The sequence below is a fragment of the Hipposideros armiger genome, unplaced genomic scaffold (genome assembly GCF_001890085.2).
Source record: "Hipposideros armiger isolate ML-2016 unplaced genomic scaffold, ASM189008v1 scaffold_141, whole genome shotgun sequence".
In the NCBI taxonomy this organism is placed as follows: Eukaryota; Metazoa; Chordata; class Mammalia; order Chiroptera; family Hipposideridae; genus Hipposideros; species Hipposideros armiger.
The window spans coordinates 761,537-788,372 of NW_017731491.1; the positions used below are offsets into that span (position 1 = coordinate 761,537).

At 41.7% G+C, this 26,836-nt stretch overlaps 1 protein-coding gene across 3 annotated transcripts in view; it reads right to left on the bottom strand.

The window, feature by feature from the left end:
- TMIGD1 (transmembrane and immunoglobulin domain containing 1) overlaps nucleotides 1-26,836 on the bottom strand; it is a 64,399-nt gene that overhangs the window by 18,994 nt on the left and 18,569 nt on the right. Inside the window, exons 1-4 of one of the 3 annotated variants that reach the window (XM_019650442.1) lie at nucleotides 8,527-8,595; nucleotides 6,555-6,658; nucleotides 4,405-4,683; nucleotides 1,024-1,299 (exon numbers count right to left, since the gene is read on the bottom strand). In XM_019650442.1, coding sequence (XP_019505987.1) covers nucleotides 1,024-1,299; nucleotides 4,405-4,683; nucleotides 6,555-6,636 — 637 coding nt within the window. In that variant the 5' untranslated portion in view covers nucleotides 6,637-6,658; nucleotides 8,527-8,595. Of the gene's footprint in view, nucleotides 1-1,023; nucleotides 1,300-4,404; nucleotides 4,684-6,554; nucleotides 6,662-8,526; nucleotides 8,596-26,836 lie in introns of those variants that run through there. The other 2 variants (XM_019650441.1, XM_019650440.1) reach the window with 2 other exon arrangements.

The following is a 26,836-nucleotide window of genomic DNA, read 5'->3' on the forward strand; positions in this document are numbered from 1 at the left end:
TTTTTTTTTTGCCAACTCCTTCCAGCATTTCACTAAACTGCGTGGGAATCTGTTGGGAATTTTCAAGTAGCATGAAAATTAATCCTAATCCTCCTCCTGGTCCAAATTCCTCATTTTCCAGAGACAGGGAAAAGGACTTGCCCAAGGAAATGCAGCCTAGACCCAGGTCCCCTGATCCCAAGTCCAATTAGATACTATGTGAATTTTTCTGTTTCCTCTTCCACTTTAAACTATCCCAACCCACCATCACCTGAAAATGTTTTTCCCTTTATGGTATCCAGGCTTCTACTTAATTGTCTAAACTTTCAGGTTTTCACAGTCCTCCTACCTTGTCCTTCCAGCACTTCCGCAGGGCTTCCAAATTCTACTTTGAGAAATCCTGAATGAGAGACAGGCTCTGTATGTTCCCCCACAAAAACCTGCTGGGGCCTTCAAGAAGACAAATCTGTAAACTGCAGTCTTTAATGGCCTCTCTCTGTCTCTCTACCCCCGCCCCTCCATTCCATTCCTAACGTTTCAAAGGAAGCCAAGAGAAGCCTAACAGGAAGATGTGTCCATTCCTCAGAAACAAATCCATCGAGATTTCATACACTTTGCTCATTTCTTCTTTTTGCTTGTATGTCAATAAGGGTCTTTTACCACCTGTCTAACAGCAGATCTCTCTCTCTCTCTCTCTCTCTCTCTCTCTCTCTCTCTCTCTCTCTCTCTCTCTCTCTCTGTCTCTCCGAAACATTTAGCTACTGCAATTTTAGACAATTTTTTTTTCTAAGATAGAGGGGGAGAACACAGCAGAAACATCTAAGGTGGTTCTGGCCAGGGCCACTTCGCCCCTCAATCTGCCCCAGTTGTATGGGAAAGCGAAGTGGAGACCCTTAAGGGGAAAAAAATCAAGACAAAATGGAAGCAGAGAAAGTCAGCGATAAATTATAAAAGAGCTGCAATTTCAAACGGAGGTCTATGAGAAGAGCACAGGCTGACTCATACCTGATATAGCTAGATCTAGNTATTTAAAAAGAGAGTTACCTGTGACAAAGAGGTGAAAGTCCTTGCTCACTGTGCCCACAGATGAGCTTGCAAAACAGCGGTAGGTTCCATTGTCAGATTTCTTGACTTTCGCGATTGACAGTTGAAGAGACTCACTCGTCTGTTGGACTTGATAATTTTTCTCTAAATTCAGGATGCTGCTGTTTTTGTACCACATCATTTGAGCCTGGGGGTTGGCTTTCACATTGCAAACCAACCTCACATCACTGCCTTCCTCAACCGTTTGGAAGTCATCTCCACTCAGGAGGGGAGAAACTGCAAGACTCAAGAATTTAGGTTTAATTAGCAGATAGACAGTAGCGTACCATCAGTGTTCAGGGTCTTCCTTCAGTCTCTCTCATGTAGTCATTCATTCATTTGACAAAAATTTATTGAGTACCTACTGTATGCCAAGCACTGGGCTAGGAACTGAGGATACAATGCTAAATAACGTACATCCAGTTCCAAACCTCATAGAACTTTTAATGTGGTGGAGAAGACAAACTATGAAACAAATCTATATAATGATGAGTCTGTGCCAAGTAGACAATTTGTAACACTACCCAAGAGTATAAGCCTTGTGTTTTGCTCTCTGAGAGTTAATATAACAAGCCAACCGGTGCTAGTAGTGTTGGATAAAACAGTATAATATTAAGACAGCAGGCATTGCAGTTAGCCCTAATTCCATCTACATCACTTACTGTGAGCTTGAGAAATTTACTTAACTGCTAAGTAACTGCTCAGTTTCCTCATCTACAAAGTAGAATAATAGCCACCTCATGAGATGTTGTGAAGATTAAATGAGATAATGCCTGTAAAGAATTTACCACAGTGCTAGTTAGTACTATTATTATCATGGTGGTGGTTTTAAGAACTCGTCACACCCTCTGTTTTCCCATTTTATCTAACCGCATTTGCCCCACACACGTATTTACCAATGCATATTTGCATTTCCTCAATGATCCTCTAGAAATAATGTCCTCCTCCCAGAAGGTGTTCCAATCATGGCAACTCTGGCATCTATGGAAGGTGAGTGTGACTTTCTGAGTCCTTCTCACCCCTCGGTGTGAGCAATTCCTTACTCCCTCCATGATAAGGGCAGTTGTAGACCCATAGATAGTTGAACACATTTACCTTCACAGATAATCCTAACCCTCGTCCCCATGAAAGCTTTCCAACATCTAGGGGGCAGAAATGGCTGAGCTGATTCTCCCTTCTCCTCCATTTGCATTTTCTGGCCAACGTGCAGAAGAGTAATAAAATGCTTGAAAAGTGGGCAGTAGAAGAGAGATTAAAGACGGAGAAGGAGGAAAACAGGAGCTTGTATAATCTGCGCACTGAATAATTAGACCCTGAGTAGGCTGTGCTATTAATAACTCTCTCAGAGTGACATTTTGTTGCTCTTTGGAATGAGCTTGAATTTCATATCCAAATCCGAGCATTTATGTGGTATTCAGATATGTAGGCTGCTGCTAGAATAGAGAACATAATTGCCAAATATACCAGTTCCACAAATTCCACAGGTCCTATTAGTTATTCCTTTTTATTTAACTATTTTTATGCATATCAGCTATACATGAGTATTCTGTTTTTAAAAAATCAGTACGTTTCAGATAAAGTTAAGGTCCTGACCCCATCCTCATCATTCCCTGACTCCCCAGAGGTAACCACTGCTATGAGTTTGATGTAAATCCTTGCAGATGGGTTTTTTTAAAATAGTTTTTGGACATATAATGTACGTATAGGAAATATCTTGTATTGTTTTAGGAGGATGAGAAGGGTTTACATAAAAGACTTCATTCTCTCAATTACTTGGATGTTTTTGAGATGTATTATTGAATCACAGAGATCTAGCTCATTGCTTTGAGAGGGCTACAGCCATATAATAGTTATATATAATCATATAATACATGACCCTTTAATCATTTTGATGGGCATTAGGTGTTTTCAGTTTTAAAATGTTAAGCAGTGCTTCAATACACATTCCTTGTATATGTCTCTTTCAGCACATGAACATGTGTTTTTTCAAGTTTAACATCTAGAAGTAAGAATGCTGGGCCATAGGGTAGGCACACTTTACATTTTGACAGGTGTTGCCAAAGCGGTGATCTCAATTTATACTTGCAGCGACAACATATGAAAGAAGCTGTTTCTGCGCACACTCCCCCAAATAGTGTATCATTAACTGCTACTTACAACAATAATAATACTTTCTCAGGATTGGACATGCTATTCTTGTCAATTTTCATGAGCTCATTTTGATTTCTTGATTCATGAGTTTATGTCAGTTATTGTCACTATGAATCACTAACCTGTTTGTTTTTTGTTTATGTGCTTAGCAACAAACAATATTTAGGAGGTGGTTATAAAGACGATCTTATTTTATTGTCAACATTTTTTTTTATTATTAAAGATGATGTTAAATGTGGATTCAGGCTAGAAAACTGAAAATCATTTTTTAAAGCCACCATATCATATTATTGGCATTTCTGTCCTGTCTCCCTTAAGAAGGTAAGGAGCGTGCGGATTTGTATTCTGTTCCTAGTTGCAGCTGTGATGATTCGGGCCCTGAGTATGAGCCTAAGTTTCCTCATCTGTCATTTTATAAGGATTACAAGACCTCAAAGTTCCCCTGATAGTCTTGGATTCTATCAGAGTAGGCAGGTGGAAGCTTGCTAAAAATCACATTTTGTTAATTCATAGACAATGAAAAACCAAGCTCCTTTGCCCAGGAACAAGCAAATGATTCATTTTGGAAACTCAAGCTGCCAGTATTTTCCAGGGCTGGATTCCTAGGCATTTTCTCCACCCTTTTATCCCAGGACCAATGGTATCAAGTTTTTACAGAAAAGTTTCCTGAGCTTGAGTCCAGAGCTCTTCCTACCAAACCATACCACATCATCAGTCCATCCCACATGGCCCCTTACCACACGACTCACACCACCCTCATGTAGAACCAGCTTTCCACCCAAACCATGATCACCTATGTAACACCCTTGGAAGGACCCCTAACCCCGTAGTGTTCCACCAGTGGGTTACCCGATTTCTAGAACCCAGCCATCAAAAAGCTTCATGTTTTAGGATTTCAAACAGGAACAGCCGATACATTTATGAAAAGGTGAACACCCTCGTTCTCAATTTGGAAAATGAAAACACAATTTCATATCATGATGGTAGATTTCATACTCAGTGCTCATGAGGGCGTGGGGAAACAGGCACCCTCATGCTTTGTTGTAGGAGCATAAATAGGGCAATTTGGCAATATCAGGCAAATGTTAAAATGCATGTACTCTTTTAGACTCAGATTTCAACTACCACTTAATGTAGTACAGACAACACAGACTAATAGCAATTGCCTCCCCCACCCCCACCTTTACTCACAAATGACATTCAGCACAACCGAGACGGACACTGACTGATCCCTCTGCAGCTTGCAGGTAAAGGTGACTCCATTGTCATTTTCACTGATGGAAGAGACACAGACGGAGCTGGAATTGATTTTGTTTCCAGATTTCAAATCCACGGTCCCATCTTCTCGGTACCAGAGAAGTTCTTCCTCTCTGGTGTGGTTTTGCACAGCACAATTCAGAGATTCTTGGAAGCCACGCCAAGTGTTTAGAATATAATTCTCGGTTTCACCATTCACCGTTAAAAAAGAACCTGGGAGTACAGGAAGAAACTATGAAGATGGAGTGAACAATCTAAATGGCCATCGACAAGGAATTGGTTAAATAGATTTAGGTTACATGAGGACAATGAAATACTCTGCAACAATTAAAAAGTCGTACTGATCTGTATAATTTTACAAGGGAGAAGATCTGTAATGTATTCATGACTTAAAAAAGGAAAAGGTTAAAATGATGGTTACTAAATTTTGCTGCACATTGGAATCACCTGGGGATCTTAAGAAACTTACGGATGCCTTACTCCCATCCCCAGCCATTCTTATTAATTGATGTGAATGCAACCCAGGCATTGTATTTTTTTAAGAGCCCCCAGGCAATTCTAATGTGCAGTGAAATTTGAGAACCACTGGGTTAGAAAATAGTATGTACAGAATTATCTCTCTCTCTCTCTCTCTCACACACACACACACACACACACACACACACACACACACACATTTACCAGGAAAAGTATTGGGAAAAATTCTATATATATGGAATAATATTGATAAAAATAGAAAAAAAAGTACAGAAATACTTACCAGACGTAATTTGTTTACTTCAAGGGGTTGGAAGTAGCAAAGTAAGGGGGTGGGAGTGGGGAAACACAAAGGACTATAGCAAAACGAAAAAATACTTAACACATAACATTAGATAAATAGGCAGAGTATAAATGACATCTCTAATATTACTATAAATCTATCAAAATTGAATATGCATATGGGCAAACAATTCTGATTGGATGATAGGATTTGGTCTTGCATTTCTGATATCTTACTATTGTTTTGGTGGTAAAATAAAAAGATGTTTAAGTAGCTGTGGTTTGTGGGGTAGACAAGTTGTGCAGTGGATGATCAGGATATATTCTATTTGTTTTCATCTCTGATTTTTAGAAATATAGTCATTGTATAGTAACATACCTAAATTTCAGTTTTTCCTTTCCTGGTTCAGAAGCAAGTAACAAAAGCTCAAAATGACGGTAACCACCACAAACTTGCCCCCTACATAACATCGTTAATATATTCTATAAGCACATTAACTTTTACTTTAAAAAGTATAAACTGGAGAAGATAATGAGATGGCTGCCTAGTGTTTTTTTTTAATCTGGAAGAATATAACACAAAACATTGAGTCATTATTTTTGGATGATGGGATTTGGAGGGATTCTTACTCTTCATTTATTCTTTTTCATATTTCCTAATTTATTTTACAATGACTATAAATTGATTTTTAAATCATGGGGGGAAGCTACTACTTTCAGATTGGGGTGAGGAGCAAATGCAGGAAAGATTTTCGTGTAAGTGGTATGTTCAAATAAACAGCAGAAGATTATTTGGACACGATTAGTAATAAAATGCATTAAAATGTTGGAAAATTTTGACTGTGGCTCTGGAGAGAATAGAATACCCTGCTTAGATATCAGAACCATAAAAACATTTTTCCATTTAATTTTTTAGTATATTAGCTACTCCTGTACTCTGAGCTATACCAACTCTGTAGTCATTCCAACTTGGATTTTGGATTTTCCCAATGCCCACTGATCATTTTTTAATCTGAAATTTTTCTTTATTTAAAAAGAGGCTAAGGACAATAGTATGGTGGTAACCAGAGGGAAAGGAGGTGGTGGGGAGGTAGAAAAGGATAAAGGGGGTCAAATATATGGTGAGGAAAGGAGATTTGACTTTGGGTGGTGAACACAATGTAATATACAGATGATGTATTATAGAATTGTACACTTGAAACCTATATAATTGTCTGAATCAATGTCACCCCAATTTAATAAAATTTAATTTAATTTCATAAAATTAAAAATGATCAAAATACAATTCCAACATTAAAAAAAGGCCAAAAAGAATGTGAACTTACTGGTCATCTCACGTGGCAGAAATAAAGTCACTAAGAGAAGACATCTGCACATTTGCGTTAGGCCACTACTCCTCCATGCCATCTTTAATGAATTCAAGTCAGATCTGCTGGGAGGAAGAGTGCAGTTGTTTCTGTACTTTGGTCTACGCTGAGTTTATGAACCTTTCTCTTGTCTATTACGCATTTAAAATGAGGTCCCAGATCAGTCATCCCAGTTATAACGGTACTATTTCTAGTTTTTAAACAATCCTGTTCTGACTACTTCAATTCAAAGTACGTACTTTTAGTATTAAGGAATTTTTTTTTTAAGATAAGGAAAAGAAAGCCACAAGGAAATAGGCTATATAATATAGGGCAGCTATAGGGCAGCCCCAGAGAAGATAAAACCAGCCTTCCCTAAAAAAATTGAGACTGTCGGGCCGGCTGAGTGGCTCAGTTGGTTAAGAGCTCGCTCAAGAGTTTGAGCTCTGAGCAACAGTGGTTTGATTCCCGGCCCGAGCTGAGCAGCCGCTGAGCTGCCAACAGGTGGCAGGATGGCTCAGCTTAAAACAAAAACAAAAACAAACACAAAAAAACCCCTGAGACTGTCATTTTAACAAAGAGAAATGAAACTTGCTTCATTCTTGGACGGCCTCTACTGAACAAAGTTAATCTTGTTTTGAAAGCCTCTACTTGGGTTATTCTTTTAAAGTTGCTCTTTGGTAATAGAGAGCTTTTGAGACTGTTCCAAATCCCCTAGATTCAAATAATTTGTACCTTAGGAAAAACTCAGTCGCGACATAGCCTCTAGTCTTAAACCATAATAATCTCGGCTTTTCCCCGTCCTTCCACTACTGTCCCGCTCGCAATACTCCTTCCCCTTGACCTACTGTGGACTAAAAATAACAAATAACAAAGGCCCCTTTTCTCCCTTCTTCTGTGCTTTGCTGCTGCCATCCTTCTCCCTATATTGCCTGCGTTTCCATAGGAAAAACATGTATTTATTACTTCCATTCAAGAGTACTACTATGAGGGGTAGCCGGTTAGCTCAGATGGTTAGAGCGCAGTGCTCATAACACCAAGGCTGCCGGTTCAGTCCCCGCATGGGCCACTGAGCTGCGCCATCCACAACTAGATTGAAACAACCACTTGACTTGGAGCTGATGGGTCCTGGAAAAACACACTGTTCCCCAATAAAAAAATTTTTAAAAAGAGAGTACTACTATGAATATAGTAAAAACACATATGGGATGCTTTCTATGCAACAGACACTGCGCTAAACACTACATACATTATTTAAATCTAAGCACCTAACAACCCTCACGAGGTCATTTCTAAAGGTTTGGAGAGGTAATATCATTTGCCCAAGATCCCAAAGATAGTAACTGTCAGGGCCAGGATTTGAACCCAGGACTCTCAAGGCCATGCTCTTTACCACCCTACTGCCTCGATTAATATTCTCTTCCTTTAAGAAGCTGCTGTTAATCCCTTTTAGTCCCTGGCCACTCCATAGACCATAGCAACTTGGAGTTTTATATTAACCTTCAAGAGCTGAAACAGACCTCTGACTTCCTTGGGCCAGCTCTGCTTCTCCCCATCCCAGACCTGTCCTGACAGGAGCAAGTTTTGTTCCTGCCAAGCTCACCCTTTCTGGCTGGCAAGCCTGCATCTATCTTTCAATCAGATGCAGTGATTACTAATATTGATTCTTTTGTCATTTAAAAATTTTGCCAAAGAGATTTCTATCACAGCAGCGTAACAGTGACGATTTCAGGATTTGGTCATTAACCGAGTTTTCTGAAGCACTGTCCACTAAAAACTGAAAATATGGGCTTCTTGGCAGACCTCGTGCTGCCCTATTAAGGAGGAAATGGATGTCTCCCTTTTGCTTCCACCCACCAAGACTGCAACTTTTCAAAATGAATTTCCCTCCCTTGACTTGCTTTTAAATTTTTCTTGACTTTCTACTTTCTATACAGGTCTTACCACTTACCGGCTGAGCTCTGAAAAGCCAACTTCTGTGGCCAATTGTTCCTCTGTCTGAGAACCCTGAATCTTTTCGCTGTTACCATCTTTATAATACTCGAATTAGAATACTTTATGACAGTAGGGTCAAGTAAATAATTAAATTGGGTTCAAAGTCTGTTTCTGTTATGGATTCTTAGAGAAGATAATAATTGGGGAAAGACATCTTCTTAAGATCCAAGTGTTTATGTGTGCCTAAGTTACTAGGTGGGGCCAGATATTACATACAGGAATGAAATTGTTCCAAGACAGCCTGACCTTACACAAAAATTGGTAGCTCATCTCACTGAACACTGTCATGCTCAAATTAGATGACTGTGCTTTGATAATCTGACAGCCTGAGAACTGTGATGGGGGCAAGTCTGAGGAGAGGTTTGATTTTCACAGCAGCCAAAACGTTAGGAGATTCCGCACAACTTAAATGGTGCTGGAAAAATCTTACTCACCGCTGGTAACCCAAAACCACTGTGTAAGCTATACTGAGCCAGCCATGTCAGGAGACAGTTTTACCCCTCTGAGACTGTCACCTGGTTGGGGAATCCTTGCATTATGCTTTCAAGAATTAGCAACTAAGTATAACTATTCTTTATTGATTAAAAAAACATAGGTTTATGGTGTTGTTGCAATGTGAATTTTATCTGGCAAGTACTATTGTTCCCATTTACACTAGAATAGCATAAAATAATATTTATGGTTATCTGCACATTTTGGGACATTGGTTAAGCACACCAGGGACCTGCCTCTTACCAGCTGTGTGACTCCAAAAAACTTATTTAACCTCCATGAGCCTCAGGGTCTTGGCCAATACAATGGGGAAAATAATAGTGCCCTCCCTACAAAGTCATTGAGAGGATTAAGTGAAATAAAGTATGTGAAGCGGCCACACAGCAAGCTTGTAATAAGCAGTAGCTATTGTTATTAGTAATATAAATTGGGCAGGACATAATAAATACATACAGCCTCACTATAGCGTTGTTCCAGTAAGAATCATAACTAAGAGTGGTTCCTGTTGGCTGGTCTGCAAGCACCATTTAAACAGGTTTTGAGTTTCCTTCTCTAGGGTTCTAACAGCAGGGTGTTTTACTATTATCATTTTAAAATGAATTTAGCAATCAATTGATGTCTTGGTTCTAGGTCCCCCCAAAGCTGACCTTAAGACCAAATTTTGGCTGCAAGTAATTTATTTAAAGCTCATCTCAGGAAGCACAGGAAGGAAGGGAGATAGGGAAGGGAGGAAAACCAGTAAAGGATGTGACAATGAACAGATTACCACTGTGGGCAACTTCACTGGGGACCTTTTGACAAGCTCTGTGGAACACACCTCAGAATCAACTCAGGAGGTGGAAGGAAGCTTGGGTATTTATCCACCTTCTCCATCACTGGTTCAGGGACACTCTTGGAGTGTTGACTCCCTAGCACTTTCAGCATGCCTGCCCTGTGAGGGCAGAGTGCACTCTCTCTGTCCAGCAATGAATGTTTAGGCAAAGACAGGAAATCACCTGCTATATAGGAACTCTTTACAGGTGACCCCTAGGCCGGCCAAGGGAATGTGGGTAGGGCACCAACATCCACTTCTACAACTCGATGTTAAATGATATTAGGAAATAATGGTTAATTATTCTTCTGTGTAATTGCAGTTACATAGGAGAATGTCCTTATTCTTAGGCGACGCCTGCTGAAATATTTGTGGGTTAAGTGTCATGATGATTGCAACTAATGTTCAAATGATTCAGCAAAAATAAATACACACATACACAAAGCAAAGATCCCAAAACATTAACACTTACTGAATCTAGAATCTAGTTAGGGTTAAATAGTCGTGATACTAGTCTTTCAACTTTTCTGTATATTTGACATTTTCATAATTAAAATATTGGGGGAAAGTAGCAGTTTTCATTGAGTATCCTCTATGTGCTAGGTACCCTAAGCATTGGGGATATCATTGCAATCCAAGCCAATATGGTGTCTTTATCATGAATTAGTAAAAGACTTGGCCCCTCAAGCCAGTCTACTGCCATCTATGTAAAACTGTTTTATACTAATCTATAATGTCCACAAGATGAATAGTGCTCCCTGAACCCCACAACAATGATTGAGTGCCCTGGGGATATACAGATGAGCAAAACAAAGCTCCTGGTCTTCAAGGGTCTTACATTCTAGAGGGAGAAAGTCAGTGATGGTCCGGAGCCAGGCAGAGTATACTTGGTGCTGGGGAGGGATTTCAGGTGTTTAAAATGGTATCATAGCTCCCCTTCTGGAGAGTCAAAGAAGTGACAAGGTTTGTCCAAGTTCATGTAAATCGTCCCTGGAACAGTCCTCTTTCCTAGACCTGATACAGGGGAAACCATTTCACCATAAGTAGCTAAGCCTAGTAGTTAACCATTAAACCCAAGTAGGTTGGCTGGTTGGAGTATTAACAGAGTCCAATATGTCACATCTCCCAAGTAACTCAGGTGCAGAGGGAGAGAAGAAAGGCAGCCTCGAATCTGGAAATTCCTGGGAGTAGAAAGCAATCTGCCCCACATCAGGGCCATGTACTTCTGGACAGAGAAGAGTGTCCCAGAGCTGGCAGCCATGGCCTTCTGAGTAGGGTGAGCGTAAGAGGCACCTGGGGAGTTTCCAGGCCCCTGTCCTTTATCAGTTCTGATAAGACTCAGGAATCTCATCTTTAACAACCTACCAGGTGACTGCCACAGAGGTCCAGGAATCTCATTTTGAGAACCACGAGCTATGCACTGGGACTAAGCACTGATGAGGGTGATGAAGATGGAAGCCCCTCAGTTAAGGGGAAGTGCCTAGTATATGGTGGGAACTCAAGAAAGAGTGGGGGCCGGCCAAGTGGCGTGTTGGTTAAGAGCTGGCTTGGGATGCCAGAGGGCCCCGGTTCGGATCCCACATATGAGGGCCAGTGACACTGCCCTCTACAGCTAAGATGCTGAACAACAGCTCAACCTGGAGCTGGGCTGCTGTGAGTCGCAGGTGACGGTGTAGGCTGCAGTCCCTGCTGCAGTGGGTTGCCATGGGCTACCATGTGTAGCCAGCAGCCAGTGTGAGCGGCCAGCAGCCACAGTGAGCGGCTGTCCAGAAGCCGGCGACTGATGTGCCTCGCCCAGGAAGAGTGCAATGATGGTGCCAACTTGGGTCAGTGAAGCAACGTCCTCCACAACTAGACTGAAGAACAAAACAACAGCAACTTGTCTGTTCCCCTTCCCCCAATTCCCCAGCACCGTTCCCATCCCCCAATTCCCCAATAAAAATCTTTTAAGAAGGAAGGAAGGAAGGAAGGAAGGAAGGAAGGAAGGAAGGAAGGAAGGAAGGAAAAGGATGCCCACTCAGAGGTGAATTAAAGGTGCATGTTGGGCGCTCTTCCCAGAAGAGAATGCATACACAGGGCTGCTCTGTGGGAGACTGGCTCTGGAAGTGTGCAGGCTCACAGTACTACCTGTTATGTGGGAATGAAGGACAGGACAGGGAAACAAGCAACCAGAAGGTAGGAAGGCCCGAGGGGCAGTGCGGCTACTGCGGACCAGCGCCATCTCCAAAGGCTTTGGAGCCACAGCCTTTCTATTCACTGTCACCAAACTTGATGTGATAGAGGCAGCAGCTCAGCAAATGGCTGGAGGGTTGTAAGCCAGCAAGGTCATCTGGCCAAGTCACTGGAAATGCAATTGAGAGTTTGAAAGTGACAGAAAAGCTAGAAATCTGGCTGTCACAACCTAACAATGATACTCGTACAGTGGTTATTTGAAAATGCAAGGACCAGTATGGTGCCTTTTCTTTCCAGAATCCAACACAGTGTCCACTAAGCTGCTTAAAATTGGTCATGGGACATCACAATTTCAAGCTTAAACAGTGATTAATAATCCTCTAACTTTCCATCCTCCATTAGGATTCCTTCATCACCAAAAATCTTAGACCCTAAATCAAGACCTGAAAGGCCTCCTGTCTAGGGTTGCCAAATTCAGCAAATAAAAAAATACAGAGCACCCCATTAACTTTGACTTTCAGGGAAACAATATTTATTTCGTATAAATATGTCCCATACAACAACTACCTATTAATTCACAATAAAGCCAATATTTCAGATATATTTATACTAAAAAAAAATCATTGTTTATCTGAAATTCAGGTTTAAGTAGGTGTTCTTTTAGCTGGCACTCCTACATCTGTCTAATCCTCCCCCCCCCCTTTTTTTTAATAGGTGAAGAAATTAAGTTCAGAGAGGTAAAGGAACTTGTCCAAAGTGATGCAGGGGTTAGAATCCATTCAAGATTCCTGGCTGCCACACTACTTCCTTTTCCAAATACAGTACCTTACTTCAGAGTTTCTTAACTTGACTTCTTGAACCACTGTGGATGGGCTTTACAGTGTCAGTGAAATCCCTGATTTGTAGGCAAACTGTGTGTGTGTGTGTGTGTGTGTGTGTGTACATGTATATGTGCACATGGGTATTCTTCTAGGGAGATGGTCTCTAAATTTTTAAATAACTTCTCAAAAGAGACATGATTTTCGAAAAAAGATTAAAATCTATTCTTTCACCTATTATGCTCTGCTTTCAAAATGCAGAACATCTATTACTTTGGACTAAAGTCTCATTTCTGCTTCTCCTATTTCCCTTCATTCTCACACAACCCTAGGCCCAATCATGCTAGGAAATGGGTAGATTTTTTTCTGCAAATATACAGAAAACTGTCTGCTACATCCTCTACATGCCATGCAACAGAAGCCATCCTCCTCTCCACAACCTGGCTATATCAAAACCAAAACTTCTTCTGATCTGTGCTGTATTTCCCTTCCCCCACCTCTTGGAACTGACACCCTGAAGTTGACAGGTCAGAACACCTTTAAGAGAATAGATAGGAGGTAGCGTGGATGTGACCTTAGAGGTTGACCACTAGAGGTCCCTTCTCATCCACAGTGATTCTGAAGTTAGACTTTGTTAGGGGTTAGAGAAGATGCCTCCTTGGGCCAATGAGACAGGCCCCTGCCTGTTACAGGTGTAACTGGTGTGGTCTCCGCCACGCAGTGTGGAGTAGCTGTGTGGTCTTATTTTCTGAGTAGGGCTTACTTTCCGGATAGGGCTGATTTTCGGGGTAGGTCTTATTTTCAGGGTAGGCCTTATTTTCGGGGGTAGGGTGTATTTTCGGGGTAGGGCTTATTTTCGGAGTAGGGCTTACATAATGCCTTTTCCAACAACGTACATTATGTATGCACGTTAATTACTTTGTGTCTCAGGGACCAACTAGGTTGGGACACTTGGATCAAGTGCCCCTTGATTTGAGGACTTAGGAATCCTGGGCCTTCCACTTCTCTGTGCCTCTCGGGAGTTAGGGCCCAATCCTGGAAGTGAGATTGAGGTCATCACAGACTCTTAAATAAGGAAGCCACTGTCAAGATCAGCCAGACTGACCCCTCTCATTTTGTTGTGATTCCATAATTAGTTATTTGTATATTGAGTACCTGCCATGTGCTATAGTTAGATGAAATGATCAAGACAACTCTCTTCCCTGGAGGAGTTCCAGGATGATGAATGGTTGGCCCAGAAAGGTGGGTCGGGATAGAGGCTAAGTTAGGATTCAAACCTCTTTTCTAGGCTGGTGCTCTTCCCATACAAGGTCACTCATCTTGAGATGATTTGCTGGGGAAGATGGAGGCCTGAATTCCCAGCTGGCTGAAGTGGGGTACCCATGCAGCAGCCTGGGAGAGGTCATTGCTATGTTCAGCCTTGACCCAGTATCCATCAGCAAGACCAGACCTGCCTGGGCAGTCGAAGGAGGAAATGAGAGACAGACAGCAGTGAAGATTTGAACCCTTCAAAATTGTGGCATGGCCTGGAGGAACACCAGGGTCTAGTTTCATTCATCCTAGGCAAGGAGAGGAGAGATAGTTTTCATTTCTCTCTCCATTCGTAAGCACCAGAAACATTGCCTGGTGCATTGATTCTTGATTATCTGTGTGTGGCTCATCCACTGGAGAAGAACTTGTTTCCCAGACTTTTTGGTCCCTGCCATCTGGCAACTTGCTACATCACACGTGCGATTAATTATAGAATGAATATCCAATTAAAATGAAGTTATGACCTATTGCTCTTTTTCTGGATCAGTCTCTATATTGCCTCCACTCCTTTGAAATACGAATAAATTAGAATACTTATATTATTTTTGAAAGACTGGACTAGGAGAAATATCAATATGCAATAGGAGTGGTGCACAATAAAAAGGCTTTCTCAGAAGAACCTGGGTAATGTCTTCCAGGATCAGGCTCAAAGGCAGAGGTTTTTAAGGAGGAGCAGGGTGCTGGAGCCTCACCCTCATTCAAAAGGAAAAATGCAGCACATTCCATCATTTAGGGTCACCAGGCAGACATTCAATTTCCTTCTGAGCATAGTCTGGCTCCAGGGGTGTATTTACTAGAAGTTAATAAGGATGTGTTTCAGACCCTCATTTGCACAGGCCCCTGCTAAAGGCCCTGACCCTAGTAACTTTATATTTGTAACTTGGTATTCTTTTCCTTAAAGAAGGCCCCCCAAGGAATATAAACATCAGGCCCTACAGGGCCTGGATCTAGCCAGTGTCTGACTCCGGATACAGGATTTCAGAGAGGGAAGAGGTGGGGCGAGTTTCAAAAGGAAGCCTCCCCCACCCCCCACTCCACCCACCCGATTGGAGACTAATGAGAGAGGGTTTCCTGCGGGATGGGGAGGCGATTCATAGATGTGTCTAAGAACTAGGCAGCCACTTAATTTGCAAAGTGCTGTAACTGTGGGGGAGCCGGAAGTGAAGGGGCCCCATCTTGTCTACTCGGAGCTGTCGGAGCTTTGTTGGCCAGCAGGAGTTCACCAAACCTTTAGGAGCACTGAGGTTCACTGACAGGCCTGCAGCATCCTGTTGGCTGCTTTCTGAATAAACAAATGGTCTTGCCAACCATTGTGTAGATTTTGAGGGGGGGGGAAAAACAAACACTCTGGTTCCAGAATTCCTATGGGCTGTGATGAGCCATGAACTTTACAGAGGACTAAAGAATCAATCAGGGTGGAGCGAACAATTCTGTTTGGGAGGTATGGATAGATTTTGGAATAAAAGCTAAGCAATAGGAGCTGGGAGGTTTTCCTGTGTTTTGAAAGGAAATGGTGCTGGAAGCCTGCAGCCAGCACTGTGCTGGACATAGCTTTGCCCGGACTGGTGAGAGCTGACGCTGCACATTCCTTTCCCCCTCTGCATTCAATGACTTCAACTTGGTAGCTTGAAATCAGCCTCAGTGGGAATATTTACACCATCAAAATTGGCAGCTGCTACACATTAGAGCTCTCCTCTCCCAGCCTGGTTGGTAGGCCTTTTATTAATACCAGCACATCAGTGCCTGTATTCCACCCCTAACACACTCCCCACCCTTCTCACACACACAGTCAGCAAGCACGTCCCCCTGTGTATTGTGTATGTGTAAACACACACAGAGTCACATATGTACACGTTCCTCTTACAGCTAGCTCGGATATCAGCAATCCTCCTTGCTCTGTCCTGCTGCTATCTTCAGTGTTTTTCTACGAATTATGTTCTGATCCCAGGCAGTGATCTCTCTCTCTCTCTTACTCTTGAATTCACAATTGTTCTCTCCCTCATATCATGAGGCCCTCAGTGTCTCAGGGATTAAATACAGGATTGTGAAAGCTTCTGAGGCAACAATATAACCAGGACAGCGGATTACCTTAGCTGTCCAGAAGTCAACAGTAAGGACTGTATCAACAACTGTACAGTGTTGTCCAAACGAAAGTCATATTAATATTTGGTCAGTGTTCTTTCAAGACACTCAGTTCTCACCAATGAACATCCTGTATCCCTAGCACGCAGGGAAATGTGAGATGAGCACCTGTGTGTCAGATGGCCAGAAGCAGGCAAAGAAAAGTCATGGGACTTGCTCAGGCCAGACCGAAGAACAATGGTCACTGCTCAGCCTGAAAACCCTGAGCTGCAAAGTCTTACTGGGATACATAAGGGAAGGGACTGACATTTTCATGCTGACTCTATGCCAGGTGCTCCTGCAACAAGTAGTGTTTGAGGGTGGCATTATTATCCCCAATCTCCAGGCAAAAGAACGCAGGCCCAGGGAAGTTATGTAATCTATTCAAGGATATATAGCTAGAAACTAGTGAGATATTTCGTTAATAATTTAAAAACATTTGTATCTAAGTATCAAATATATATGCTATACACATCTATATGTATATAGTATATATAGATATATAGTATATATAGACATGGTATATATGTAGATATGCATATATCTATATATAGATACATATATTATATAGATAGATATGTCTATCTATATATGTAGATAGAAAATATATATAGTAATGGCTTGGTTTGCGAGCATAATTCGTTCCGGAAACAAGCTACTCATGTTGCAAGACATTGCTTGTTTACCATGTTAAAATGTATTAGACGCAGTGAGCGGCCGTCCAGAAGCCGGCGACTGATGTGCCTCGCCCGGGAAGAGTGCAATGATGGTGCCAACTTGGGCCAGTGAAGCAACGTCCTCCACAACTAGACTGAAGAACAAAACGACAGCAACTTGTCTGTTCCCCTTCCCCCAATTCCCCAGCACTGTTCCCATCCCCCCAATTCCCCAATTTAAAAAAAAATGTATTAGAAATGTTTGCTCGTCTTGCGGAACATTTGCAAACCAAGTTACTCGCAATCCAAGGTTTTGCTGTGTGTGTGTGTGTGTGTGTGTGTGTGTGTGTGTATATGTATTCAAATAGCATGGCAGGGCTTGTCCGGAAAACCATCTCTTGCCCTATTTCTCTCCACCCCTTCCCTCTCCTAAATCCACTCCCTAGGCAACTCTTTTAGACTTTTTACTGTTTCTTCTGGTAGTCACCTTAATGATCTCTACCTTTAACCAACAGGCTTATTAGACTAATAGATGCCATGACTTTGGTTCATTTATTTTATGTCTGTACCCTCAATGCCTAGAATAGCGCTTGGCACATCATAACTATTTGTTGAAACACTGCCATCATTTCTTGATTTATCAATTGACCTCCTGCTATGAGAGAGCTAAGGATCTAGTGTACACACAACCTTTCCTTTTCACCTCCGCAACTGCTTCCCAGTCGGGTTTATCAATATTTTAAGTTCCTCAGTCGGTCACCTTTGTAACTGAGTCACGCACATGCCCCTTTATCTCTTGTTACACAACTGCAGATAATATCTTTGGACTCCAGCGTGAGAGTCTTGATTCCAAGGCAGATCTGCCTGACTTGAGGACCCACGCCCTCTCCATTCCACACTGAGCCTCCCACGCCGACCACTTCTGGACCCGTGAGTGCTGCCCCTTTGCCTAATTTGGGGAAATATATTTTAAAATACGAGGTACTGGGAAATGGATTTTGAACTAGAGGCATTCTTTTTTTCTTTTTTTTTTAAATTGGGGAATTGGGGGAGGGGAACAGACAAGTTGCTGTCGTTTTGTTCTTCAGTCTAGTTGTGGAGGATATTGCTTCACTGGCCCAAGTTGGCACCATCATTGCGCTCTTCCCGGGCGAGGCAGATCAGTCGCCGGCTTCTGGACGGCCGCTCACTGTGGCTGCTGGCCGCTCATGCTGGCTGCTGGCTACATACGGTAGCCCATGGCAACCCACTGCCACAGGGGCTGCAGCCCACGCCGTCGCCGGCGACTCACAGCAGCCCAGCTCCAGGTTGAGCTGTTGTTCAGCATCTTAGCTGTGGAGGGCAGTGTCACTGGCCCTCATATGTGGGATCCAAACCGGGGCCCTCTGGCATCCCAAGCGAGTTCTTAACCATTGCGCCACTCGGCCGGCCGTAGAGGCATTCTTGAGCCAGCACATATTAAGAGAGAACAGTCTGAAGATAATGGTGTGCATTTATCAAACTAAAAGTTAAATTCAGTTCAGAAGCATCGAAAACATATGCACAGTCCAGAATTTTGACAGCAGGTTATAATTTGCTGAAAATCTCCTGTACTCTAAGGTGAATGCCTACCCTTTCCTCAAGGCAGGACTTCTATTTTATAATAGGAATACTTTTGGCCTAAGAAACTGGTGAATACCATGGATTCTTCACTGCTATCATCAGCACAAAATACCCCAGAAATGCCCCCTATGTGTGCCCTCAGGCAAGTTATTTCCTTGGCATGCTGTGAAAAGGAGAGTGGGAGCCGAGCATAGCCCTGGCAGAAGCCTGGGTGTGGGTTTCACTGGAAAAAGTCATTGACACCGTGGAGCAGAGGCCACGAAAGGAAAACAGACATGGCCTTTGTTTTCCCAGGGGCCCCCTGGCTGGCATTGCAGCACACAGTGCAAACACTGTCTACGTTGGTGCTTGATACGGACTTTTCGTTTTTGTCTATTCCCTGCCTACTTCTAGAAGACAGATTCATTTGTTTTTTATCTGCACTTCCTTGTCCCTGATGACTCCCATTCCTTTTTCCTAAAGGTACCTACTGGCTCTGCATATCTTAGTTAGACAAGAACTTGACCTACAGACCTTAAGTCTGTCAGGCCTTTGAACTTAGGCAACACCCAGGGCAAATGGCTGGAGAGCTCGGTTCAGAGCCACACAGCCTCCTGCTGGTCCTGCTACCTGAAGAGAACCCCAAGGACTAGCCTCTGCTCTGATCTAGCCCCACCCCTGCAGTTCAGCAAGGCTGTCTGCAGATTGCCCCATCCTCTGGACATGGCAGGTCAGCACATCCTAAGTTCTCAACCAGGTTCCAGTGGGAACCTGGCAATGTTTGCTATAACTTTTTGCCCTATGTTTGTAGAAAATACCTTCCCATTGGAAGAACAATGTAGGAAGTAGAAGAGCAGCTCAGGTCACGGCAAGACTGGGTTTAAATTGCATACCTTTAGGATCTGGACTTGAACAAAGCTACACCATTAGTTAGGATTAGGTTCAGTTAAGAGTAACAGAAAAATCTAGAAATGACTTACATAAAAATGCAAATTTCTTTCTCTCTCATATTTAAGAAGTCCAGAGGCAGTCATCCCAGGAATCGTATGGTATGTCATAGTGTCCTCCTTTTTTTTTTATTGCGGAATTGGGGGAAGGGGAACAGACAAGTTGCTGTCGTTTTGTTCTTCAGTCTAGTTGTGGAGGACGTTGCTTCACTGGCCCAAGTTGGCACCATCATTGCGCTCTTCCCGGGCGAGGCAGATCAGTTGCTGGCTTCTGGACGGCCGCTCACTGCGGCTGCTAACCGCTCATGCTGGCGGCTGGCTACACACGGTAGCCCACGGCAACCCACCTGCTGTCGCCGGTGACTCAAGGCAGCCCAGCTCCAGGTTGAGCTGTTGTTCAGCATCTTAGCTGTAGAGGGCAGTGTCACTGGCCCTCATATGTGGGATCTGAACCGGGGCCCTCTGGCGTCCCAAGCCAGCTCTTAACCAACGCGCCACTTGGCCGGCCCCATAGTGTCCTTCTTTCATGATGGTTTATCCTGCATGGCTTCTGTTCCCAGGGTTACCTCATGAGTGCCAGTCACTGCATCCATATTCTAGCCAAAACAAAGGAGGAAGGACAAAGCGGGGCATATTGCTTTCCCTTAAGGCTACTTCCTGGAAATTGTTCATACCAACCACTTGTATTGCTCACACCAACTATTGTTTATATCTCATTGGCCAGAACATACTCACATGATGACCACATCTAACTGCAAGAAAACGGATCGTTATTGTCTATATTCCAGGCAGCCATGTGCCCAAGTAATAATTGGGAATTTTGTTACTAAGGACAAAAAGGAAAATAGAGATTTGAGGACAACCAGCTGTCTCTAAACCCTGGTGGAAGAGATCAGTAAGACACTCACTGCCCCAATTCAGGCCACTCTCATTTGGGTCAACTGGCATGAACAAACAATGCATAAAGTTTGAGAGCCAACTCCCAAGTCATAAAGATGGTACATCCTCTCAGGTGTCAAACCAACTTCATTGGAGGAACCAGGATGAATTAGTTTCTCAGTATATGCTGGTTAAGAGAGCATGCTAACTGAAGCCAACCTTTGTTTATGCCATGGGAAAGAACAATTGGCTTAGACCTGTCCCACCAAACAGCCATGCCAGCTTAAGGGGGTGGAGGAAAACCCACCAGCTCTATAAAAGATGTGTACCCAAGGGCACTGGACTACTAAATTATGATTTGATTTAGACCGTGCACCCATTTTCAACAACTAACTTGGCTGGTCAAGTTCTGCCTCCTGGATCACAGAACACAGATAGAGTAGAGAGCTTCACTGACCAAGACCTGATGACTTGTATGACATCTTAGTCTAGGTAAAGCCACACCCATGAAAGTGTATGGAGTCTGTGGTAGGCAGCCTCTGAGAGGGCCCCAATGATCCCCACCTCCCAGTATCCATACCTTTGTGTGTGGGCTGGACCTATTGACTAATTTCTAACAGATAAAATAGGGCAGAAGTTACAGGATGCCAGCTCTGAGATTAGGTTACAGAAAGACTGCAGCTTTTTTCTTGCTCGCCCTCTCATTCTCTCGCTCACTTGCTCTGGGGGAGGACAGCTGCCATGTTGTAAAATGCCCTAGGGGAGGCCCACATGGCAAGGAATGGCCATCTCCAGCCAACAGCCAGGGATGACTGAGGCCTGCCAACAGCCACCTGAGTGAGCCTGGAAATGGGTCCTTCTCCACTCAAGCCTTAAGGTGGCTACGAGTATGAGTATTGCCCCAGCCCATAGCTTGACCACAACCTCAAGAGGAATCCTGAGCTAGAGTCAACCAGCTCAGCTGCACCTAGATTCTTGCCCCACAGAAACAGTGAGATCATAAATGTTTGCTGTTTTAAGCTCTTAAATTGTGGAATAACTTGTTAGGCAGCAATACATAATGAATACCTTTTGTTTATATCATCTTAAGAAATTTTGTTAGTTTATTCACTTTCTCAAGTTTTAAAACTTGTTGCTCTATCCGTCTTGAAGTGACAGGTTTAGGCCATACAAGAATTTGAACACAAAGCTGAGGTAAGCCACTTGAAAATAAAGAAATATCTCTATAGGCATTATGAGTATTACAAAGAAATACTATATATAAATCACTTTCTTTATTTAAAAAACTGTGTGGGCACACCTTTCCCTGGTAACATGCCTCCACATAGAAAAGCAGTCTTATTTCTTCTCGCAACATGCTGAAAAGACATTCACTCTGTGGTTGCGACCTAGTCATATTTGTAATCTTCACTCTTGCTTTCATTCCTGATTCAAGGTCAGGGTGCAGGTTACCTGCTAATTGTTCTGTGTGAATGAAGCTGTGTGTTCTTTTGCAATCTTTTATTCCTATAGTTAACTTTTCTTTGCTAAACATATGGCCAGGTTGCTCAGTACTGACTCCAACATATATTGTCTCCCCAAATAATTATTATAGATAAAAAAAAATCTCTTTTTTCAGAGCATGAGTCTGTAGTGATAAATAGAATAAAATCTCATGGAACGTTTTCCCCTCATACGTAACACGCAGATGCCAAGGGCTGATTTGTACACATCACATCAGCCGTTTCCTTCCTCTGTAAAAAGAAGCGTCTTCCAGGATGACACTATTGCTGTTGCTCTTTCATATTGTATGCTGTTGAATTTTTGCAACGACCCCGAACATCACTGGATAAAGGACTTTTGTTTGCTTTCTCTTGAAGCATAAAATGTGCCATTAGCTTTGTAATTGGATTTATACCTTTTTGGCAATTATGATTTATAGCCTTGTTTTGCTGAAGAAATGTAGATTTCAGTGCTGTTGCTAAGCTGTGATATTTTCTGTGTCTGCCTTTAGAAACAAAATTCATCAATTTGGAAAGTATCGTTTTGTTGTTATTCTAGAAAAAAATATCACCTCTTTACAAGAGACATCATTGTGTTTTGTTTGAAAATGACAGTCATGGTTGGTTTTATGCTCTGATGTGAACACATTCATAATAAACAATACATTGAAGAATAGAGACGAATGCATAGCTAGTCCAGTACAATCCAATTTTCAGATACTCATCATCCGTTTTATAATTGACACTGTTATTTTTTAGCTCCTTGTGCAAAACAATCATATTTTCAGATGTCTACCCAATAACATACAGAATCATACTCTGCATTTTCACTAGAGTCTTATTCATTATTTGACTTTATAATGCTATTCTGATTTGTGGCATTCACATTACAATCTTCATGATTTTTTTAAAAAACTTTGATAGCGGGTTTATTGAGATATGATTCACATAAAATTTTCCCTTTTAACATATGCAATTTAGTGGTTTTCAGAACATACATAGAGTTGTGCAACAATCCCATCCCTACTATCCAATTTTAGAAAATGTTTATCACCCCAAAAAGTGCCCTTGTACCTTTTAGCACTCACTTCCTATTTCACCCTTCCCCCCAGCCCCTGGAAACCACTAATATACTTTCTATCTCTATGGATTGGCTTATTCTGGACATTTTCTATAAACAGAATCACACAATATGTGGTCTTTTATGTTCGACTTCCTTCACTTAGCATGATGTTGTCAAAATTCATCCATGTTGTAACATGTATCATTACTTCATTCTGGTTTTGGTTGTTTTTTAAGAAATTTTATTGGGGAACAGTGCGTTTTTCCCGGACTCATCAGCTCCAAGTCAAGTAGTTGTCTTCAATCTAGTTGTGGAGGGTGCAGCTCCTTGGCCCATGTGGGAATCGAACCGGCAACCTTGGTGTTATGAGCCTGTGCTCTAACCGACTGAGCTAATCAGGCGCGCCTTCATTCTTTTTTATTGTCGAATATTATTCCATCATAAAGATATATAACATTTTGCTTTTTCATTCATCAGTTAGATATAGGTTTCCATTTTTTAACTATTATGCATAATGCTTCTCTGAACATTCATGCACAAGTTTTTGTGTGGACATGTTTTCATTTCTCTTGGGCATATACCTATGAGTGGAATTGCTGGGTTGTATGCTAACTCTGTGTTTACCATTTTGAGGAACTGCCAAACTGTTTTTCAAAGTGGCTGCATCATTTTACAACCCTACCAGCAATGTATGAGGATGGCAATTTTTCACATATTTGGCAACGCTTGCTATTGTGTCTTTTCTATTTTAGCCATCCTGGTACATATGAAGTGACAACTCATTGTGGGGTTTTGAGTAACAGTTTTATTGAAATGTAATTCACGTGCACAGAATTCACCCATTTGAAGTGTACAATTCCATGGTTATTAGTACATTCACAGCTGTGCAATCATCAACACACTCAGTTTTAGAACATTTTCATCATCCCCCAAAGAAACTCCATACCCTTTAGCAACCTCATTGTGGTTTTCATTTCCATTTCCCAAATGAGAAGTGATGTTGAACATCTTTTCATGAGCTTATTGGCTATTTACATACCTTCTTTGGAAAATGTCTATTCAAATCTTTTGCCCATTTTTAAATGGGTTATTTTTCTTTTCAGTGTTGAGTCATAAAATTCTTTATGCAGTCTAAATACAAATCCCTTATCAGGTATATAATTTGAAAATATTTTCTCCTGCTATACACGTTGTCTTTTCAGTTTCTTGATAGTGTCCTTAGAAGCTCAAAAGGTTTTTATTTTGAAGAAGTCTAATTTACTTATTTTTCCTTTTGTAACTTATACTTCTGGTGTAATATCAAAGATAATGTTGCTTAATCCAAAGACACAAAGACCTACTCCTATGTTTTCTTGTAAGACTTTTATAGTTTGGGTTCTTACATTTATGTTGATGATCCATTTTGAGTTAATTTTTTGTATATGATGTGAGATAGGAGTCCAAATTCATTCATTTTTATGTTGATATCCAGTTGTCCCAGCACTGCTTATTGAAAAGACTATTTTTCCCCATTGAGTGATCTTGTCACCCTTGACAAAACCCACTTCACCAAAAATGGGAAGGTTTATTTCTGAATGCTCAATTTCATTCCATTAATCTATATGTCTGTCCTTATGCTATTACCACACTGTTTTTATTGCTGTAGCTTTTTACTAGGTTTTGAAATCAGGAAGTATGAGTCCTTCAACTTTGTTCTTCTTTTTCAAGGTTGTTTTGGCTATTGTAAGTCCCTTGCATTTCCTATGAATGTTAGGATCAACATCAATTTCTGCAAAAAAGGAATTGATAGGAATTGCCTTGAGTCTGTGTATTAATTTGGAGTATTGCCATCTTAACAATATCAAGTCTTCTGATCCACGAGCATGGATTTCTTTCCATTTCTTTAGGTCTTTTTACAATTTCTTTCAGTGATGTTTTATAGTTTTCAGTGTACAAGTCCTTTTGTTGAATCGATTCCTAAGTACTTTAATTTTTTGAAGCCATTGTAAATAGAATTGCTTTCTTAATTTTATTTTCAGATTGTTCATTGCTAGTGTACAGAAATATGATTGTTTTTTATTTTATTTTATTGGGGAGCAGTGTGTTTTTCCAGAACCCATCAGCTCCAAGTCAAGTAGTTGTTTCAATCTAGTTGTGGAGGGTGCAACTCAGTGGCCCATGTGGGGATTGAACCAGCAACCTTTGTGTTATGAGCACTTTGCTCTAACCAACTGAGCTAACGGGCCACCCCACGATTGATTTTTTGCACGTTGATCTATCCTGCAAACTTGCTGGACTTGTTTATTAGTTCTAATATTTTTAGTGGATTCTTTAGGATTTTCTATATATAAGATCATCTGCAAATAGAGCTTTATATCTTTCTTTCCTATTTTAATGCCTTTTATTTCTTTTTTCTTATCTAATTGCCCTGAATGGAACATCCAATACAATGTTTAATAGAAGTGATGTAAGCGGACCCTTGGCTTGTTCCTGATTTTAAGGGAAAGCTTTCAGTCTTTTACTATTAAGTATAATATTAACTGGGTTAGATTAATATTTTCATGTCCCACTTTTGAGCTACTAGTCTTTTTTATTTTGGAAATATGATGCACAATGAACATGCAGATTTAATCACCATTTAGTCCGCGTTCTTAGTTGCAAGCAACATAAATTAACTCTAGGTGATTTAAGCACAAAAGAAAATTTACTAAAAATATACTGCTGGGAAGGATGGAGAAGTAGGCTCTAAAAATGGTCAGAACAAAGACGTCACAGGAGCAACCAGGACCACAGCCTAAATATTGCCATAAATCAGTCCAGGAACACACTGCAACCATGACTGCTGAACCATTAAAAGCCACAGGTTGGACCCCAGTCCCCAGTGGCACTGGACAATGCCCCACTGCTGAGACTGTAGCCCCTGAAAATTGATGTTTCTGTGACTACTGCTGCCACCAGGCACTATAACCAATTCCTTATTCTTGATGCCACTTGCTCTCAAAGTCGGGGGAAGGATGGGATTAGTGTTCTAATAAAAGTGACCCCAGAGAACTCTTCTGCCATTGAAGACACAACGAGAAGATGGCCAGGTATGAACTAGGGAATGGGTTTCTCACCAGACACTCAATCCGCTGGTGCCTTGATTTTGGATTTTCTAGCCTCCAGGACTGTGAGAAATAAATTTCTGTTGTTTATAAGCCACCCAGTCTATAGAATTTTTGGTATAGAAGACTGAACTAAGACACCTTATATCTATACAGAAGTTTGAAGTCATTGAAGTTATATACATTGAAAATACACAACAGAAATCCACTATGCATACATGCATACATACATACATATGGTACAAAAAAGTGTATACACATATTAAGAAAGGAAAAAATGTATTAAAATTGTAATACTCCATATAACCGATAGCAAAAGATGAATACAAGTCACATTTGACTTCTGCAATTACAAGAGGTGCTCAAAGTGGTTATCATCAGCATAATTCTTTTTTTAAAAGATTTTATTGGGGAATTGGGGGAGGGGAAAAGTGTTAGGGAATTGGGGGAAGGGGAGCAGAGAAGTTGCTGTCCTTTGGTTCTTCAGTCTAGTTGTGGAGGACGTCGCTTCACTGGCACATGTTGGTATTACTGCGCTCTTCCCAGGTGAGGCAGTCGCTCACCAGCCATTGGACGGCCACTCACGGCAGCTCACGAAAGCTCATGCCCGCTGCCAGCCAGCCCCACTGCAGCCTACGCCTCCACCCGTGACTCATGGCAGCCCAGGTCAAGCTGTTGTTCACCATCTTAGCTGTAGAGGGCATGGCGTCACTGGCCCTCATGTAGGATCCCAACTGGGGCCCTGCTGCTCAAAGCTGGTGTCCCAAGCCAACTCTTAACCAATACGCCATTTGGCAGGCCCAATCATCAGCATAATTTTAATACAGTTTTTTGCTTTCTTAAAATGTGTA